This window comes from Carlito syrichta, unplaced genomic scaffold, assembly GCF_000164805.1.
Source record: "Carlito syrichta isolate Samal-C Ts95f unplaced genomic scaffold, Tarsius_syrichta-2.0.1 Scaffold120466, whole genome shotgun sequence".
Lineage (NCBI taxonomy): Eukaryota > Metazoa > Chordata > Mammalia > Primates > Tarsiidae > Carlito > Carlito syrichta.
The window spans coordinates 64095-84541 of record NW_007064562.1 but is presented as its reverse complement, the minus strand read 5'-3'; the positions used below and the strand labels follow the sequence as shown (position 1 = coordinate 84541).

At 52.3% G+C, this 20447-nt stretch overlaps 1 protein-coding gene across 2 annotated transcripts; it reads left to right on the top strand.

Annotated features, from left to right (window-relative positions):
- Positions 1-6331: 6331 nt before the first annotated feature.
- On the top strand, positions 6332-15841 carry POP4 (POP4 homolog, ribonuclease P/MRP subunit). Of its 2 annotated transcripts, none has more exons than XM_008048043.2 (7): positions 6332-6368; positions 8261-8313; positions 9896-10119; positions 11559-11636; positions 12403-12464; positions 14198-14299; positions 15221-15841. In XM_008048043.2, exons 1-7 carry the CDS (start codon positions 6362-6364, stop codon positions 15355-15357), a joined length of 663 nt encoding a protein of 220 aa, XP_008046234.1. In that variant the 5' UTR covers positions 6332-6361; the 3' UTR covers positions 15358-15841. The 2 variants fall into 2 exon arrangements, with proteins under 2 accessions (XP_008046234.1, XP_021563224.1); XM_021707549.1 differs by having other exon boundaries at positions 6333-6368; positions 11565-11636.
- The last annotated feature ends 4606 nt before the right edge of the window (positions 15842-20447 follow it).

The window sequence follows — 20447 nt, the reverse complement described above, 5'->3', positions numbered from 1 at the left end:
TCGGCTGTTCCTGGTCACAAGGGCTGGTTCCTGGCGTGGAGGGAAGTAACCCCCAGACTCAGGGAAGCAGGCGTGCGTCACCGCTTCATTCCTTGTGTTAGCCTGCCCTCTAGTGACAGGAGACTGCTCTGCAGCCCTGCTCTGCAGGACGCTTTCTGGCTAGATTTCAAGACCTCCTGGAAAGGTAAACCAGTAAAAAATAAATGCCAGTGTAACCTGTCACAGTTCAAATAGCCAAATTAATATTACGTCCAGTTCCTCTTCAGTCATCAAGGCATCTCATGATGTAGGAAAACAGATTAAGTAGCAGGTTCACCCTTTGTCAAAAACCTGAAGTATGCGGTCACTGGCACCTCCAGCCACCTCTCCCTTCACGTCTCCCACCAGTGAGCCCAAGTCAGAAGCTGCGACCCTCTTCTTGGCGCCTTATGAGAAAAGTAGAGGGCCATCCCTCAGAGCCCGGTTGCTCCAAAAAGAAAGACCAGGTGTGTGCTAAAGTTATCCCCTAAGCATGGCTCCGGGAGATCCCCGAGGAGTCCAGAGGCCTGAAGGAAACAGGAGAGCTGCTCCAAGCTCACCAGGAGGGCTGCAGCTCCTCATCCGAGCCCCCGAGGCTCTGCAGCCAGCACCCGCACGAAGTGAGGGCCAGGCCTCCCGACCTGCGCCAGCAGGCAGGGATGGAGCCTCACTCGTGAGCACTGACGATGGCACCGAGAAGACGAAAATGATGCAGCGTCCAGACCAGAAGGGGGCCACTCTGCAAGCGGGCAACCGCCACATGCCAGCTCTTCAGATGCCTAGGGCCCACGGTCTTCCGGCAGCACGAAGCAGCCTTCAGGCCTGGAGCACCCAGAGAGGCTTTCCAGGGTCCCTCTCCCTCCAGTACCAGTGGTGCCTGGGCGGCAGGGAAATTGCTGGGAAGCCCCAGTGCTCTCTTCCCTGAACAAGTGAGACACAGGAAGCCGGAGAGGCCTCGGGGCTTGTAGGAAAGAATATTTATCAGATGACTAAGACAGAGGGGAAGGAGTGGTTTGGGGAGGTACTCTCAGTAGTGATGAAAATGCTAAGTCTGACCACGTGGGCATTTGCCATCGCAAGGAACAAAGTATCCTCTGGCTCCAGACTCCTTGTCTTCCAGTTCAAATATCTGGGTCGCCTATACTTCTGATCTGGCGACTATTCTTTTCTCAGGATTATGTGCCAGTTTCCTACTTCTGCAGGTATCACGTGTGCTGTTTTTACATTTTAAGTGATGCTGTGTATTAAAGAAGAGACTGGAGAAGACTAAAAGCTATCTCCAACCCCCAGAAAAGGCACACCTTTTCCTGTAGGCAGCCACACAGAGGCGTCAACTTTCAAGTCCCCTCTGGCTTCAAATATCTTGAAAGGGGCATGGGTCCCTGACACCCAGCAGGGCTTTGGGATCCAAACACCACACACCAAACCTCTGTGCTCTCCAGTCCTGTCCCAATTCCAGTCTGGGGTGACTTTCCCTCCCACTTTCCCATTTTTTTTGGACCAGAACAAACTCATACACCTGCAAACACAGTTTGGAAGCCTGGGGCCAGTGGCTGCTCCCTCAAAGCTGAGCACAGGCCACATGTGAGCGCATGCTACATGCCCCGTGCAGCCTGCAGTGGTTTCCCTGCAAATCCTTCAAGTGCCTCAGCAATCACCCCATAAATCCGGTGAGGATCTCTGAGGAGCCCAAGGAGCCTGTGTTCACCCAGATGCTCCATCATGAAGAAGACCAAAACCAAGTTGTCCTCAGCAGATTCTGCCCATAGAGTGAAACTTGGTCAGAGAACTGGAAGATACCAATTATAGTGGTGGTGTATACATGTGGGATCAAGGTCTCTTGAAGAATGGCTTTTGGAGGGTAAAGAACTGGAAAACCGGGATTTCGGCCTCTGGCATTTGACCACACATGCCAAGTGCTGAGAGTTCCTGCTGTTCAGGTTAGTGGAATGGACTCGGAGCACAGAACTGCCTCTACCAGGAGCTGATGCATGTCCCTCCGTGTCAGCCCGTTGATGCTTGTGGCCAAAGCGTGTACTTACCCAGTGGGAGAGGGTCTGCCCGGCAGACATGTCCAGTTAGCATGGGCATCTCACTGCCTCTGTCAGCAGGCAGGCTCTTATGGCCCTGGTGAGCCTGAGGAATGACTGACTGCGGGTGTCACTGTGTCCAGGCTCACCACCACCACCCCTACCAGTCCCCTTTACCAACGCACCACTGTGTCTGTGCACCGGGCACCAGGGCACAGATCAAGGGCAACACAGGGCCAGGGAAATCTGTAATCTGAACCTCTGTTCCCCGAGAGATGGCCATCATCTCTCAAGTCACATTGTCTGTGACAGGTACATCACCTCCAAGTCACCCTAGGGAGCAGGTGCTGTTATCAACCCATGTCACAGACAAGGCTTTCCTCATGCAGAAAAGCATACCTACCTCTCAACACACCTGGGATGACCATTTAAAAAGAAACACAGAACCAAAAAAAAGTGTTTGTGAGTATACTGGGCGGGGGGGTGCCAAAAAAATGTATACACGTTTTAAAAGGTTTTCGCTGTAATCAGAAGTATCTGCACACTGATGGCAACCACTTTGAGTCCTCTTGTCATTGCAGAAGTCAGACATGACTTGTATTCATTGTATTGAATATTATAATTTTAATACAGCTTTTTCCTTTCTTAAGATGTGTATGCATTTTTGGCACCCTTGTATATATTTACACACACAAACACAACAGATATATGTATGCATATACACATATAGGTGCATGTATCTCAAATAATATACTGTTTTAACCCAGCAGATTACATCTTTGACTGAAAACAAAGCCCTGTGTGTTCTCACTGCAGGTTTGCTGGGATTCAACACCATTACCTTTGCTTATACTTACAGGAATGGTAGAAAATACTAAAGTCTTTCTTTAATTCAAAAGTGAAGGAAAAGGAGTACAGAGAAGAAAAAAAAAGCTTCCACTATATTGTCAAGGGTTGTTAGACAAATGGCTTCTGTTAATTCAGCTGTGCTTATTTATAAAGGCAGTCCTAACTTTCATATCCACTTATTTAATAACTGAGGCTTAATCCTTTTTAGCTTACATATGAAATTTTTGAGTACTCAAAGTAACAGACTGAATGTCTTAAGTCAGCAATTAAAACAAACCTGTACAAATACAGGAAAATGTTAACTGTAAAATCTAAGAGGTGTTGGGTTTTCACTAAAAAAAAACTTTCCCATTTTTCTGCATATTTGAAGCTTCTCATAATCAATTGCTGGATACAGGAGGAGAGTCACATCACACGCAATAATGCCATCACACCTCGTCTTCCTGTAGAACTTTCACAAAGTCACTACTGGGAAAATACACGAGCTCCTTTTCACCAAATAAGATTTAGAAACTAGACAAAAAAATAAAAAGGAATCTCTTATAACCTCACTTATCCAGCTATAAAAACTTTCAGTATATTGGCATATGTCTTTTCAATTCTTTTGTGTTTCCGTATATCTAATTTATTAACAGTAACATTTTTTAATTGTATGTAACTTGCTTAATGGCTGTATGGTATTCCATTATTTAAGTTATAGAAAATTACTATACCTAAAAACGCTTTCTGAAAATACAGATTCTTGGGATTCACCTACTAAATAAGAATCTTGGGAGGATTCCAAGGAGTCTGAATGCTTGACACCTATTCTGTGATTGCAATGCATTTAATCTAATGAATTAGCACACACCTAACTTGTTAGACCCACTATTGCCAAATATAGAGTTTCTAAACTTTTGCAATTATAAACAGCAATCTCCCACATCCTTACAGGTCTCTGCATACAGTTATTTTCTGAGGATAACCAAGTGGCTTGTTTGCTTTTTAAAAAAAGATTTCGTGACCAGAGAACTGGGGAGCAGCTGCAGCTCGAGGACTACCCACCTCACCACCCTCAGGGACTTCCAGGGAGGACTGGCAGTTGCCCACAGCAGCCCTGGTCAGCTGGGAATTAGGGTCCGAACCCAAGGAAAAAGCTCTCCAAGGCAGAGGCCTGCCTCTTTCCTTATTTCCATAACCACAAAGGCCCTGCTTAAAAGGGCCTCCTTGAGTACATATCGCTGATAGTGGCAACATCCTCTGCTGTTTCATGCCATTTTAAAGCTCACGCTTGTCAAGAAAGCTATTGTACACCAGGGTGACTACAGTTAATAACAACATATTGCAGCCGGGCACGGTGGCTCACGCTTATAATCCTAGCACTTTGGGAGGCCGAGGTGAGAGGACTGCCTGAGCCCACAAGTTCGGGACCAGCCTGGGCAACTTGGCAAGATCTTATCCCTACAATAAATCAAAAAATTAGCTGGGCATGCTGGCACGTGCCTGTAGTTCCAGCTACTTGGAAGACTGAGGCGGGAGGATCGCCGGAGCCCAGCAGATCGAGGCTGCGGTGGCCGGGAACGTGTCACTACCCTCCAGCGTGGGTGACAAAGTGAGACTCCAACTCAAACAAAAAACAAAAGCCATATCATATACTTGAATATCACTGAACACAGATTTTTTTCTTTTCTTTTCAGAGACAGGCAGGTTCTCACTCTGTCGCCCATACTAGAGTGCAATGGCAGGACCATAGACAACTGCAGCCTTGAACTTCTGGGTTCAAACAACCCTCCAACCTCCCAAGTAGTTAAGATTATAGGAGTGAGCCCCCAGCCCAGTTCTGAAAGATTTTAAAAGTTCTCATCACACAAAAAAAGTAGGGTGTTAGCATACGCTAATTAGCTCATTTTGCCAATCCACAACATACATACATTCTGAAACATGTGCACCATAAATATGTATAACTGTTTATTTCATTTTTAAAAACAGGCCAGTGCAATGGCTCACACCTGTAATCCCAAAACTTTAGGAGGCCAAGGTGGCTGCTTGAGCCCAGGCATTCAAGACCAGCCTGGGCAACATGGCGAGACCCTGTCTCTATAAAAAAACTAGCCGGGTAGCCCCAGTTACTTGGGAGGCTAAGGTGGATCACCTGAACCCAGGTCAATGAGCCATGACAACACCACTGCACTCCAGCCTGGGTGACAGAGTGAGACGCCCAACTCAAAAAAATAAAGTTCACATTTGGTAGTTCACATATTATCAGTCCCTAAGAGCACTTTCTCTAACTCAGTTCCATATACTACTAACTATTCTCAGGCATCTGCATGTCAACACATTTCTGTTGAAATGCTGTGTTTCCATACTGATGGTAATCCACATATAAGACAAATGCATCCAGATTCATCCGGATGAGCTACTCAATTTCAAAGCCTTATGTGTTTAAAATCAAAATGGTTAAAAGGTCACCAACAAAGAAATGTTAAGCCAATATTTCTCAAAATCGAATCTTTGGACAGGGTTCTCTGAGAAATTAGTCTGTACAGTACTCAAAGCTCAGAACCCCTGACGTGGAGTACAAGAACCACACGCTTTTCTCTCCCACCCAGCACCCGGCCCAAGTCAAACCCTCGGCAGAAACTGGCGTCCCCCACGTCGGCACAGCACCTGGCCTTTCTGCCAGTTGGACTTTCCCCCCATAGTAACGAGAATATTTTTTTTTTCCCCTTTATCTTGCTAGCGAAAACGAATATTCTGAGCCTCAAGAAAGCCTTCTAAGGCCGTCAAGGCCGACTCCACTCAAGACAGTGGGGAAAAGAAAGGCCCAGAGACAGGAAGTGCCTTCAGCGAGGTCGCACGGCTAGTTGGCAGCAGAGCCAGAGCCAGGCCCCTCTCCCAACTTCGGGCCTGTGCCCCCCAGCGGAAGCGCCTCGACTGATCTGCAGGAACACTGACCACCGCCCCCACGGACCTCCTTCCCACTGCGGCACCGCCGGCCAGGCCCATCTCCGTCCTGCCTGGTCCCCAGCCTCGCCGGTGGCCTCCCGCCAAGCCGGCTCCGCTCGCTCTACTCTGGACCTTCACAAGCACAGCACCCGCCTCCATCCCAGTCCTACTGCTTGGTCCACAAAAGACACGAGCCGAAAAAGCCCAGCGGCCAGGCCACCCCGGCACCCTACGGCGGCACCAGCGCCCCTCGCGCCCGCGGAGTCCCCTCCCAGGCGCATGCGCCACCCGAGACCGGCGCGCCTCGGTGACGTCACGGCGGCGCCGTCTCGGCGCTGCGGGCGCCTGCGGCCCCAGCCGGAGGGAGGCGCGTGCGTGCGGCGACGGCGCGTGTCCCGCGGCCTCGGGCACCAGACCCTTTCCACCAGAAGCTTTAACAGGAAAGGCCAGGAGGCCGAGGGCTGCTGAGCAAAGTGGGGAAAGGAACGAGTGGGCGCCGGCGGGGTACGTCATCACAGCGCACCGGAAGCGGCCCGAGGATGAAGAGTAAGCGGGGCCACGATGGCGGAGCGGGTCGGGGATGTCGAAGGTCGAGCAGGGGCCTGTGGTGACACGAGTCCGCCCCGCCTGTCGCTGTGGCGTCCGAACAGCGCTGCTCCGGACTGTCCCACTTTCCATAAGACAAACTGAGGGCTCGAGCGCGAGTTAACCTGGTTCGGCCGCTCACAAGGCTCGGCTGGGCACCGGCGTCAGCGTCTCCCGGGGCCCGCTCCGCGGTTTCTGGTGTTAAGAGATGGAGGACTCGAGGCCTTGGCCCGAGCCGGCCACCACGAGTGACCGCGGCCAAGGCCCTGCCTCTCGCTGGCACCTTGCTGCCCACCTTGTCTTCTGTAAAGCGCCGAGAGCTGCGGGAGAATAGCACCCAAAGCTTTGGGGCTTGAGGGAGGCGAGACGTGCCGAGGAAGGGAGCGAGCAGCGGGGCGGTTTTCGGCCGGAGTGTGGACACCGTTAAGACCGGATCTCCGACCGGGAATTGGATTTCCACCTCTGCCACTCCCTAGCTAAAAGATCAAGTGAAGTGTCTCATCCTCTCTGAGCTCGATTTTCTCATGTGTAGACGTGTAAAGAGATGGAATGTGTATAGTTTGTAATCGGATTCCTGGCAAGAAATGAGCGCTCAGGGACTGCCAAGTCAGGTGTTAGGTACCTGTAACAAGTGAAGCCGAGTCATTCCTGGAGCTCCAGGCCCTACAGATTGTTCTACAAACAGGTTATAACCTTCATCTTACATTTGGGGGAGACCCAAACTGTATAAAAACTCGTAACCACCTTGGTTTGCTTGATCAAGCATCCTCAGGGGAGCACAAGAAAGCTAGGATGAATTTTTTTTTTTTTTTTTTTTTTTTGAGTTGGAGTCTCACTCTGTTGCCCAGGCTGGAGCCCAGTGGCATGCTCCCCACCACCGCAGCATCAACCTGCTGGGTTCAGGGAATCCTTCTCCCTCAGCCTTCCAAGTAACTGGAACTACAGGTGCCACGCCACCACACCCGGCTAATTTTTTTGATTTATTGTAGAGTCAAGGTCTCACCAAGTGGCCCAGGCTGGTCTCAAACCCCTGGACTCAGGCAGTCCTCTCACCTCGGCCTCCCAAAGTACTGGGATTACAGGTTTGAGCCACCATGCCCGGCTGAAATTTATACTGTAACATGAACCGAATTTTCTAGCCATTTGGCCCTCAAACTAGGCCTGTGTATGATTCTTATTCCATTCACACCTGTGCTGTGTCCCCCATGCCATGGTTTTCTTCTTCAGATAAGTGAAGAAACTGGAATGTGGAATTTTTCAGAGGTTGCAACCACATTAATCAATATATATTTTGAATTTGAAGAAAGACCCTTGTATTTTATCAATTCAGGACATCATCAATTATATGATATATTCCAGTTTCATAGATGTTAAAATGTGAAAAATCTTTTTTAAACATCTTACAGTCAACAAAATGTATCTCCATCCATCTGCATACGGACAGCTATATCATATAACTTAAATGAGTTACTTTGTTGCTCAAACTTCTAACCTGTGATACTTTAAACCAGTGTAATTCAAAGTGTGATCCTGTGACAACATCTAGGATCTTATTGGAAGTGCAGGATCTAGGGGTGGCAACCAAGAATCTACATTTTAATAAAAGCCCAGAGACTTTTACACACATTAAATTTTGAGAAGCATGCTTTTTGAACCACCCCCTGGAACTCCTAGGGTAGGTGTGGCCAGAGGACAGGCTTAGAGGCATCTAGAACAGCATGGAAGCTTTGTTCTTTATACCAACTTCATCTTCGAACTCTGAATAAGCAGTTATTTTCATAGTTAGAAAAATTGTGGGTCTTATAGCCATACCAACAAAAATTGATCATTTCTTCTTTTTTTTAATCCTCCAGGTGTGATCTACCATGCTTTTTCTCAGAAAGAGGCAGACGAGCTCGATGTTCAGGTACAGTTCTTGGCAGGAGGTCTGGGAGCAGCAGAGGTGATGGCAAAGATGACTCTTGGGCTTCTGGTCCTCTTGTACGGGTTCAGGTGTTTCCTCCCACATCTCTGTCTACGCTTTAGGCTCTGTCAGGGTCTGTTCCGATGGCCTGTTCCCAGATGCTGGCCTCCTTTCCTGTTGTGCCGGAGTCAGGTTTGGGAAGAATTCTTGTCTTGCATCCTCCCCCACTGTGGGAGGTTCTGAGCACCTCACTGGAAATTGTCCCTTGCCCCCTTCACTTCTGAAGAAGGCATGCAAATCACATTTCCTAAGTGGAGTTCACAGATTATATCTGGATGCCTCAGCCTGCTCTGTCAACTTGACAAAAGCTCCTCTGGTGACTATTACGTCATGAGAGCATTACCTTGAAACCCAAATTTTGAAAGACTGTGTACCTTTATTTTGTTTCTCTGTGGAAGAGAAGCTACTTAGGCATTTAAAGGAATCAGATAACTGTCCTCTTACAGTAACAATGATGGTAATGGATTAATGTTAGTTAGCACCTAGAGGCACAAAGCTGAAGCAGACACAGTTCCTGCTATCCTCACTGTGAACTGCCTCAAAGATTATATATATCGTCTCTTTTCATTCCATTTCTCTCCCATGAAGCTGACAGGTTAAACTGACAGGCTAGCATCAGTCTGTCAGTTAGCTTCAGTCGTAGTGTTTACAGCCCGGTTGATACAGAAAGAGCTCGGGAAGCCACCCGGCCAAGCGGCAGGACCTTGGTAGGCAGGGCTTCCTAGGACGTGGCAGACGGTGGGCAGGGGCACCCCCCCAGAGTGAGAAACAAGCAGTTGGAATTCCATCGTGAGAGGTGCCGATGCTGGGAGCTTCTTCAAGAATTGTCCCCAGCTGTGCGTTATTTTGCCTGGAACTCTCTGAAGCCTGTACTCGTTCATGACCGCTTGCTGCTGCTGTTACTCGTTGGAGAGAGTGAGCCCAGGGCCTGAGGTGCCCTGGACAGACCCTTCTCTACGTGTTGCGGGAGCAGGCCTCTCGGGGTAGCCGTACTGGGCCCACGGGGCTGGAACTCCGGTGAAGAAGACGGTCCTGTGGGCGTGCTGTCGAGATTCCTGCCCCTGGGCCGTGGTCCACCGGGAGCTCCCCGTGCTGCCCAGGTTCCCTGGCGCGGGGTTGGCGTCGTTGCCCTCCACAGCCAGAGCTTGGCTCTGCTCCGCACTTCCCTCCGTCTGGTCACACATTTCTCGAGTTTTCAATTCTGCCAAGGAAGAGAGAAGTCTTCTTCCAGACATAAAGATGTTTGATCCCCTCAGGAAAACCTCAGAAAAGCAGGACAGGAAGTCAGTGTTTGACATGGCTGTTTTGCGTGACAAACTCTCAGAGTAGCACATGCGTGTGACTTTCCTGGCCTGACAGCCATGGGTGGGAAACACTTGGCAGGCGAGAGTCTGTGTGAGCCTCCGTGGGTAGCCAGATGCGTGAGTGAGGGTAGCCCTATCTGCTGTGGCGGCGGCTCCCGGGAGTGGCGGTTGGGCTGCCGAGGCCAGAGCAGTGAGTGCCACACCTCCCTGTCCTCGTGCAGCATTCGGGAGTCCAGCAGGCCGAGGCCTTCGTGCGGGCCTTCCTGAGGCGCAGTATGCCCCACATGAGCCGGCAAGCCCGGGAGGACCAGCTGCAGCGCAAAGCTGTCGTTCTGGAGTACTTTACTCGCCGGAAGCGCAAGGAGAAGAAAAGGAAATCCAGAGGCCTCTCCGCCAGGCAGAGACGGGAGCTGCGGCTCTTTGACATTAAACCAGAGCAGCAGAGGTGAGCCAAGCCTTTGCCGTGTCTTCCTACCCGCAGTGACTGGATCTTCCTGTTCGGGTGTGGACGGACCGTAGGAGTGGTGGCCGGCTAGGCAGCCCCTGCTTCTCAGAAGCTAAGCGTGCCTGTCCGTCGTCTGCCACAAGGGGGCAGCCTTCCTTTACCGATTTCTTGGGCTGTGCTTGGGGTTGGCTCTTGGTGGCAGAGCCTGGTGAGACTGAGGGCTCTCACTGTTTGGCTTCTGTCCTAGCCTCCACCCGTAAGACTCTGTCCTAGCCTTCACGCGGAAGCCCGGCGCCGTCACCTGTTGTCCGGGCAGCAGGCTGTTTGCCTTTAGGCTTTGTCAGACAGAAAAGAGGAACTGAAATTTTTTAATACGTATCTCTTTGTAGCTTTTAATAGCAGGGGACAAAATCGCCCACTCAGATTTCCTGCTAAAGAAAGATGCTGCGTACACATTTCAGAAGTTTCTGAAAGGAAGGCATCACTGTCTTGTGGGAGGACATCTTCCTGCCCCCAGCTGACACCGCATCCTGTCTTGGCGAAGGTTCTAAGTTTGCATGTCTTGGGACTGTAGGCTTTTGCTTAGAGGTCTATGGGCAGACAGCCTCCCATGTTCTGGGAGACAATTAAAATAGATCCCTCTGTCCATGGCCCCACTCACAAAACCAGCTGGGCTTTGGGCGGAAGAGGGGCTGCCACCTGCCCTCGGCTTGCCTCCCTGGTGTCTCACAGTGACTGTGAGCTTGAGCTCGAGATTCCTGTTCCTCTAGCCTAAGACTTCATGTAAATGGGTCCCCACAGGGCCTCGAGACATGGGGTAATGGCCCTGAGGAAAGATTTGGGGTCCTCTCCTTGCTCCCCCATCTTCTCCACACCTGTTCACTCATCTTCCAGACAAACCTGTCACCTTACCCAAGGATCTGCAGTACAACCAGCGACTCCAGCTTTATTGAGGGCTTACTAAGTTCTATTTCATGCAGTAGAAAACTTCAAAACAGCAGTGGCTTAAACAAGCCTGAAGTTTGTTTCTCTCATAAAGTCCTGACATGCGCCCCCCAGGCTGGTGTGGCAAGCAGTCCCACTGCCCTCAGGGACCCAGGCCGCACACCCCACTTGGAGCTGTTTCTCCTGGTCTAAGATGCCTGCTTGAGCTCCAGCTGTCATGGCTGCCTCTAGCCTGTAGAAAGGATGAAGGGGCAAAGAAGGGCCACTACTTACTCTTCTCATTAGTAGAATCTCAGCCTCAGGAAGGATCTGTCAGTGAGGAAACAGGTTTAGGAGGTGACGGTCTTGATTTTAGTCAGTTACCAGCAGTGGAACTAGGATTTGCATGCAATCTCGAAGAATCCCAGGTTATAGTTCTGTGCATCAAGCCAAGCTCTGTGCCCTTTGGACATTACATGTTGCCTAATTCTTACCTGTTTCTGACTTTACCATAGATACAGTCTTTTTCTTCCTCTACATGAACTCTGGAAGCAGTACATCAGGGACCTGTGCAATGGTCTTAAGCCAGACACGTGAGTTGTTGAAGCTCTGCTCTTTGGGGAAGATTCCAAGTTTAGTAATTACTTTAAGAATCAGCTGTCGGGTTGGGAAGAGGGATAAAAAATAAAAATATTTTAAAAAACAAGTCTGCTATCTTGGGACCGGGCTTGGTGGCTTAGCCTGTAGTTCCACCACTTTGGGAGGTCAAGGCGAGTGGATTACCTGAGCCCATGGGTTCAAGACCAGCCCAGACAACTTGACAAGACCTCGTCTCTACAATGAATCAAAAATTCACATACTAGTAGTTCCGGCTACTTTGAAGCCTGAGGTAGAAGGATCGCCGGAGCCCAGCAAGGCAACGCTGGGGTAGCCATGAATGTGCTACTGTACTCCAGCCTGAGCGACAGAGTGAAAAAAAAAAAGAATCAGCTATCTTTCTTAGCTGGCTGCAGAAGGTTGTGGGCCTATTTGCTTCTTTCTTTTTTTTTTTTTTTTTTTTTTTTTTTTTGCCCCCCTAGCATTGACCTCCTGGGCTCCGGTGATCCTTCTGTCTCAGCCTTCTAAGTAGCCAGAACTACAGGTACATGCTACCACACCCAGCTCATTTTTGGTTTGTTATAGAGACGAGGTCTCGCCAAGTTGCCCAGGCTGGTCTCAAACCTGTGGGCTCAGGCATTCCACTCGCCTTGGCCTCCCAAAGGGCTAGAATCACAGGCCGAGCCACCAAGCCCGGCCCTGTTTGCTTCTTTCGGGACTCTTTACCATGGTATAAATTCAGGACTTCTGTTTACCTTGTAGGCAGCCACAGATGATTCAAGCCAAGCTGTTGAAGGCAGATCTTCACGGTGCTATTATTTCAGGTAATTTGCCTAAGAGCATATAGCACATGGTCATCCAGATGCTCAAACTGGTGCTCAGTGGCAGCCTCGTGCTGGTGTTCTTTTGGACATGTTCTTTGCCATGTGGATTCTTTGAAATATCCCCAGATCACCAGCACTGATGGTGGAGGGGATTCCAGCTGTCTCAGCCAGTTCTGGCCACTCAAGGGACACGCGCTCAGTGGTCTCTGTGTGCCCTCTCCACACAGGGGCCCCTGTTGGTTTCCCAAGGGCCACAGCGGCTGCTGGAACTCGCCTGTGTCCTGGAATCTTGAGCAGAGTCCCTTCCATCCAGTCCGGTGGTTTCAAATGTCAGCTATGACTGACAGCCCTCAAGCCATCATCTCCAGCATAGACTTTTCCCCTGAACTCCAAGCTCATTCATCTAGCTGTCCATTCGACATAGCCCCCCGGGTGTCCAGTAGGCACCTCACACATCACACATCCCTGGCAGAGCTCGGGCTGGCTTCTCACATCAGCCCTCCCCTGGCCTTCTCCATCACTGCCAGGGCCCCTGCTGCTTATCTGGTTATTCAAGCCGAAAACCCAGGAGGCGTCCGTGTTTCTTCGTCCCTGATCTTCCCCTTCAGGCCTCAGCATCTCCTACTGCCCAGACCTGGGCCATTGTCCTCTGCCCTGGATCACTTCAGAAACTACCTAACCTCTCTTGCTGACACACGGCTCCTCCCGCAGCCCAGCAGCCAGAGTGAAGGTTCTGTAACCAAAGTCAGATGACGTCCCTTCCCTGCTCGCAGCCTTCCTACAGCCACCTGTCTTCTTAAAGGGTTCCCTCCTTTCTTGATCAGAAAGGCCCCTCCAGCTTCCTGGGCAGCAGGTCTGACCACCGTGGCCCTTTGCGCTGCTCACATCCCGGCTTGGCCCTGCCTCGGGCCTTGGTATTGGCTGCTTCCGTCTGCCTGTGGAGTTACCCTGTGTGTTCCCAGACTGGCTTCTCGTGCTCGGGTCCCTATGCAGATATCCCTTCCCCTGAGGGTCCGCCCTCCTTCCCGTTACCCTATCCTTTTCTTCTTCATGGCACTTACTGCAATGCAAAATGTAATCGTGTGGTTGGCCACACCTGACCCCTCCCTATTAGAACATCAGCCTCATGAGAGCAGGACGTAGAATTACCTCATTCAGGGTTGTGCCCCCAGCACCTCCCTCAGATAGTGCCAGGCACGTGGCAGATGCTCGGTGAATGTTGACTCATTGAGGTGTGGGTCCGGACAGGGAGGAGGCTAGCTGCTTGTGACGGCTCACTGCACATCACTGCGGGGCAGCTTTGCAGCAGGACTTCCATCCTAGCCAGAGTCCAGAAGGTCCTGGGGAGTGCGTGGTGGGCGGGTGTTCATTCAGCCCTGCAAGAGACACTTGACTCCCCCAGAGCAACCAGACTGGACCTTGATGGTGCCGGACATGTGTGTGACCTCTTGGCTCCAGAGCCCTGCCCAAGGCCCCCATGGCCCCAGGCCCTTCAAGGACACCTTGTTAGAATAACCCAGAGACTGCAAAGCTCGAGCAAGGGATAGGGGCGCCTGGGTTCTCTTCCCGCTTTGGTCAGTGCCCAGCTGTCGGGCCTCCACCATAAGGGTGCCCTCTTTCCTCCTCTGCTAGTTCAGAGGGTGGGACCAGTGCCCCCAACCCTGAGACCGGGATGTCTGTGGCTCCCCCAGGACCACAGAGGCCTGAACCTTGAACCCTTTTTCCCTTTACAGTCACGAAATCCAAATGCCCTTCTTATGTGGGTGTTACAGGAATCCTTCTACAGGAAACAAAGCATGTGTTCAAAATCGTCACCCAAGAGGACCGCCTGAAGGGTATGTAATGGTGTCTGCGTGCTCACCTGCACTGTGGGCTCTGGCCTCCCTGCCGCAGCATCAGCCCTTTTCTGGAAACTCCAAGTGTTTGGTGTGACTTGTCAAGTCAGCACAAACAGCAGGTGCTTACTGGCCCCACGTTCCAAACCTGCAGAGACCATCTCCTGCCCCCCTGGCTTTGCCAGAGGCATTTGTAAGCGCAGCCAGCAGTCCCAACGGGAAACGGCCCAGGAAAGAAAGATCTGCTTGGGGTGCCTCAGGAGACCTGGGTCTTTGGGGCCCTGAAACTGGACGCTCCACCTGCCTGCAGCTGCTGCCTCTCACAGGAGTCTAGCGTAACAGGTGTCAGGAACTAAGTCAGCGCCTGTCCCTAGTGTTCTGAGAGCGGTGCCCCCAGTGGTAACAATTCAGGCATGGCACTGCTGGAGCCGACACTTGGGTCGGCTGGTGTTTCCGTCCCACCCTGCCCACGAATCCAGATCCAGACTACAGTGGCAGGCTTCGTTCCTTTCGCTCTTGAGTCGCTTTCTCTTGGAGTGTCCCTCGTTCTCCTGTGTGTTCTCCTGCTCACACTGTGGAACTCAGAAAGCGGTCAGAAGTGTCCCCACTGAGCATGAAACCAGGAGCCCATCTGAAGTTATATGGGAAAGCCTGTTTCTGGCCATCATTCTGGGAGCTTCTGGTTCTTGGAGTTTGGTTCATAGCTTCGACCCTGAAAACTGGGTGTGGAGTTCTATTGGAATGTGAATGAGTTGGTCTGATGGCAGAGTAACCATGTTTAACCCTGATGCTGCTGCCTTGGGGGTTCCCCATTCCCTGTCAGCTTATTTTTTAATACCACTGTGTTATGAGCAGTATTCTACCTAAAAGTGAACTCCCAGAGTTTCTTTCTCATCTTTTTGCTCCTGATTTTTTTTTCAGTTATCCCCAAGCTAAACTGTGTATTCACCGTGGAAATTGATGGCTTTGTTTCCTACATTTATGGAAGCAAATTCCAGCTTCGGTCAAGTGAGAGGTCCGCAAAGAAATTCAAAGCCAAGGGAACAATTGACCTGTGAATTCCTTGCTACCTAAGGCAATTAGTTGTTTATTACAACTGAAAATTGGAAAAAATGCCCCACTTTTCAGGGAAGAGATGATTCAGCCAGTTCCTGTCACAGGCCACCTTCAGCCAGTAAGTCAGAGTTAAGGACCTTGAACAGTATGGGAAGATGCAAGAACACTGCATGAAGAAGTCAAGAACAGAGGAATTCATGTTTTTAGGTAATCTTCATTTTGTATTTCTCCCATGGAGGGAGACAACTGGCAGAAGACACGCCAGGATCAGCACTGGTTGGCTTGAAGAGCAAGTTGACTCCGTTGTTTTCTGAATGTTCTGTGATGAATCTGCTGTATCTGTAATGATAAAATATGTATGTATGCACAAAGAGCCTCCGACCAAAGGCGCTGCTCATGTGGTTCCGCCAGGGAAGGGCTACCCCAAAGCTGTACCCAATGGCAGGTGTTTGTTGACGGAGGAAAAGTAAAGTCACAGTCCAGGCATAGCTTGAGGTCCGTGGCTTTGGCTTGAGGTTTGCTTTGCTATTTCGAGAAAGTTAACAAGGAGTCGGTGGTGCAGTTGTGAGGTGACTTAGCAGAGCTCATTCACTTAAGGAATCAGGACTAGGTGGACCACAGAGGCAAAATGCTGCGTCGAGTTGTGTTTGTTAACGGTTGGTCCAGGAGGGTTCGAGGGAGCCTGCAAGAGCCCTCATCCCCGAGTCCGCGAGGCTCTAGAGGCAGGTAGGCAGAAGTGAGACGGCAGCTCCTTCCAAGATCAGCCTCCCAGGAAAGCCCGAGTCTCAGGCAGTGGCACCGTTGCCGTCTCAGGTCCGGTTCTGCTGCTGCGTGATCTGTCTCTGCCGGCTGCTGCGAGGTCTGTGTGGTGACGTGTCTGTCAGGCCAGCAGACGATGCTTTTCTGTGCAGGCCCAGGGTGAAAGCAGCTGAGGGCCACAGAGAGCGGCGGGGGGGACCAGCTTCCGCTGTCTGGTGTCAGTTAAGCCGCGTGGCTCAGGAAGACCAATCGCTCCCTTCCTGGAGAAGCAAGTGTCTGCTGACCCACAGGGAGGGCAGGGACTCCTGGAGACAGACCAGCAGCAAACTCACACGCTGCTGCTCGCACCAGGAGAAGCTGCAGTGCCGGGGGCTGTGCTCTCCCGTGTCTCCCACTCCCAGTTCCAGTGGAAGAGAACCGTGTGGTGGGGAAGGGAAGTGCCAACGTTGACTTCTTTATGACAGGAGAGCAGCAAGGTGGGTCTGCTGCGGTTCAAAGCTCAGAGTACAGCCAGTCTCAGGGACCAGCTGGAGCTTGGCCCTGCTGCTGTCTCAGGGGCATTCCGGAGCCGCCCGAGTGCCCCCACTTAGCGTCATGGCCGCGGCCTGTGATGCAGAGCACACCCGGGCCAGGGGTCAGAGCGCCAACCCCCAGGCCACCTCAGACAGGGCAGCCCAGCCCGGCCACTGCACCCTTGGTTTGGCCATCTGCGTTTTGCCGCGAGGGGTCTCAGCCTCAAAGGGATCATTTGCCCAGGGCCTCGTCGACTGGGGCGGCGGGGGTGGGGGAGACCGGGATTTGGACCGGCTCGTCTGGCTCCACAGCTGTGCCTTTAACCACAAGGTGGCTGCCAGATCGAGGAAGGTACTGTCCTCGTGTACCTGATGTGACTGCTCTGTTACCTGGTGTCCCACTGTCTTCAGCGCAAAGGGGCTTCTGGTCTTCTGGCCATCTGAAAGTGCCACATTTGCAGCAGCAGAGGTGATGAAACTTCCCAAACCGTACCGCTCTTGCCCACCCCTCTGCAGTGTAAAAGGCACCCAATGTTGGGTAAATACGCGGTTGCTTTCCAGAAGAGTTGTTGGTGCCACTTGCCATGTGAAATCTGTTTTCCACTTGGCGCAGACTCAAGTTTCTGTGCGAGTGGCTGTTGAGTTGGTAGCGTTCTCTCCCCAAGGAGACTCGGTGAGATTGCTCGCTTGCCACGTGCTGCTGCTATGCATGCCTGTGTCCGGCCTGGCCGTTGTCCCCAGGGGCTGCTGGGTGCCGTGCCCCCAGGCCACGCGGTCCTCCCCGGCAGAGGAGGCACGAGGAGGGCCCGGCTGGGCAGGGCCCCACCCAAGGAAGCTGCGTTTGCGGCCGCCTCACGAAAGGCCTGCCTGGGGCCCGGGGCACGCACTGGGCTGACGTGTCCCACACACGTGGTCTGGGGCTTGTCGTGGAGGGCGGTGTGGCCCTTTGCAGCTCCATCACCCGTCGCCACTGGCCAAGAAGCCGGACCCTCGCAGGGCTGAGGCCTTAGACACACAGGCCCGTGGAAATGCGGTGAAACCTGCCTTGTATAAACCACGCACCAGATAAGCCAGGAAGTGCCAAAGGGGCCTGTTGAAGGGAAGTGGTTGGAACCTCGGGTGGGACCCAGGAGACCACGGGGCCAGGAGGTGTCAGTACAGGGACTCTGTTCTCCAGAGAGTACGCAGCCCAGGGCCCCTTAGGCACTCCAGAGCCAACTCTGGAGGGCAGGCCTGCAGCGTGGGGCCTGCCGAGGCTGAGCCAGAGCCTCTCGGGGGAGAAAAGGAAGGCAGCAGGGGCCACGGCCGTGAGGTCGGCCTGCTCAGACCAACCCAGCCATGCTGCAGACTGGGGCTTCAGCATCTGCTTTCTTGCCATGCGGGGGGCTGAAAGGCCGGGATCCAGGCACTGTTGAGGTTTGTTTCTGTTGAAGCCACTCTTCCTGGTCTGCGTGGCCACCTTGCTATGTTCTCGCGTGGCCTTTCCTCTCTGTGCAGAGGAGAGAGACAGAGAGAGATGGTGTCTTCCCCTCTTCCTATAAGGACGCCAGTCCTACTGCTGGATTAGGGCTGTACCCTTTTTCTTTTTGAGTTGAGTCTCACTCTATCACCCAGGCTAGAGCTCAGTGGCACGCTCACAGCCACTGCAGCCTCGACCTGCTGGACTCAGGCTATCCTTCCATCTCAGCCTTCCGAGCAGCTGAAACTACAGGTGCATGCCACCACACCCAGCAAATTTTTAGATTTATTGTAGAGACAAGGTCTCACCAAGTTGCCCAGGCTGGTCTCAAACCCCTGGGCTCAGGCAATCCTCTCACCTCTGCCTCCCAAAGTACTGGGATGACAGGCATGAGCCACGATGCCCAGCTAGGGCCTCACACTTATAACCTCTTTCTGCCTTAATTATTGCCCTGTCTCCGAATAGTCACACTGGGGGCTGGGGCTTCCACACATGAACTTGGTTCTAATCCATGGGGCAGGATGTGGAATTCTGCTGGTCCATTCCCCCAGTCCTGGAGCCTTTGAGACCTTCTTATCACCATCCGTCAAGTTTTCCTGGACTGGGATCCTGGAAGTTCCTGCATCAGAATCAGGAGAGAGTGCATGTCAAAAGTACCCAGTTACTGGGCTGTGCCTCAAAACTCCTGAGTCAGGCTGTGGGGTGAGACCCAGATAGCTGTGTGTTTGCCTAAGACCCCAGCTAGTTCTCTGATCACTGATGTTTGGGGATGGCGGACTCCAGATGGTGTCTAAAGTCTCTTCCAGCCCTGACATCTAGACTGCAGTTTAAGGTTTAGGACTCACAGGCCAGGGTTTCCTGGATGCTGAAGATCATCAGATGACGGGTCTCTCAGGTTCTGAAGAGTAAATACGAACATTCCTCCACAAAGTCATAAATCAGGGTAAAAAAGCTTTCTTTCTGGACAATGGCATTAGCTTTAATTTAGTTTGCATTTCTTAGCTATAATACCTAATTAAGACATCTGTTAAATGTCTATAATATTAATTTAATGGGGGGGTTCTCATAGAACTGTATTGGAATTGTCCATTTAATTAACCTCATGGGCCTTTAATGGATGTCTTAAATAGACATCATTAACGAGAGTGCTAGACAAATTAAAATTAGAGTCAATAACAGTCTTGGTAATCTTTCCTGAGCTGTGAAGGACAAGCATTGCTAAGCAGACAGGCACCGAGAAAGGAGGCTGGCTAGGAGGAGGACCAAGCTGCTGTCCTGAGAGGGTGTCTGGAATGAACGGGCTCCAAGGGGGCTCAACCATTCTGAGTCCCGGTCGGTTTTGCCCAAAAAAGATGCTGCGCCATAGGAGACAGCCCTCAGCAGCAAAGACGTGCCTTCCAGATACCGTTTACAGAAAGTGGCCTGACCCGAGTTCCTGGATGAGGAGGGGGTGGCGAGAGAGGAAGACAGAGGGGGCTACAGGACCTCGCCCAGGGACGCTCACTAGACAGCAGCCGGGGGCATGGGCTGGGAGGAGGAGCGGGCTGGGGAAGGACTGGCTGGGTTGGGCAGGAGGAGGAGACAGGACAGGATGAAGGGGAAAACGTGACCTTCTTGTCCTCCCCCACCCACGGACTTCAAGACCACCGCCTCTCCCCAAGCCAGGGTCTGTCTCCATCTCTCACCTGGCCTCCCACCAGCACTGGACACGCCATTCCCTCCTCTCCAGACACTTCTGTGTCCCCACATTCACGCCCTTCCTCCTGCCTCCAGCCAGCCCGTGTCCCTCCGTGGATCCTTCCCCTCCAAGCTGCGAGGTGTTGGAACTCGCCGGGCTGTGTCTGGGCTCCTCTACAGTCCCCCAGAGGAGGTGTCATCAGCAGCTTCAGGCCCACTCGAGACGCTCGAGGTCGTACTGACCGCCGGACCCAGCCACGCAAGTGTGTCTTGCCTGCCTCCTGCCGTCAGGACACAAGCTCCTGAAGACAAGGACTTTGCTCGGACGGCGGTTGTGTCCCCAGTCCACAGAAGCCTATCCGATCCGGAATGGCGGCTCAATTGCTGCTGAGAAATAACGATCCCTTGGCCGCGCCGGGAGAGGGCGCCGCCTTCCTGAGCAGGTGGGCTGCACGCAGCGCTGGCGCCTGCTCTCCACCCCGTGCTCTCCCCGCCACCACCTCAGCCAGCCCTGCGTCCCAGTCCCAGGTGGGCACTCGGGGCGTCATCCTCGCCCCCTTCCTGGAGCTCACGCCCCCTCCCACCTCTGTTAAATCCCAATGACTCAGCCGGGCTCGGTGGCTCAGCCTGTCATCCCGCGCCTTGGGAGGCCGAGGCGAGTGGATTGCCTGAGCCTGCGGGTTCG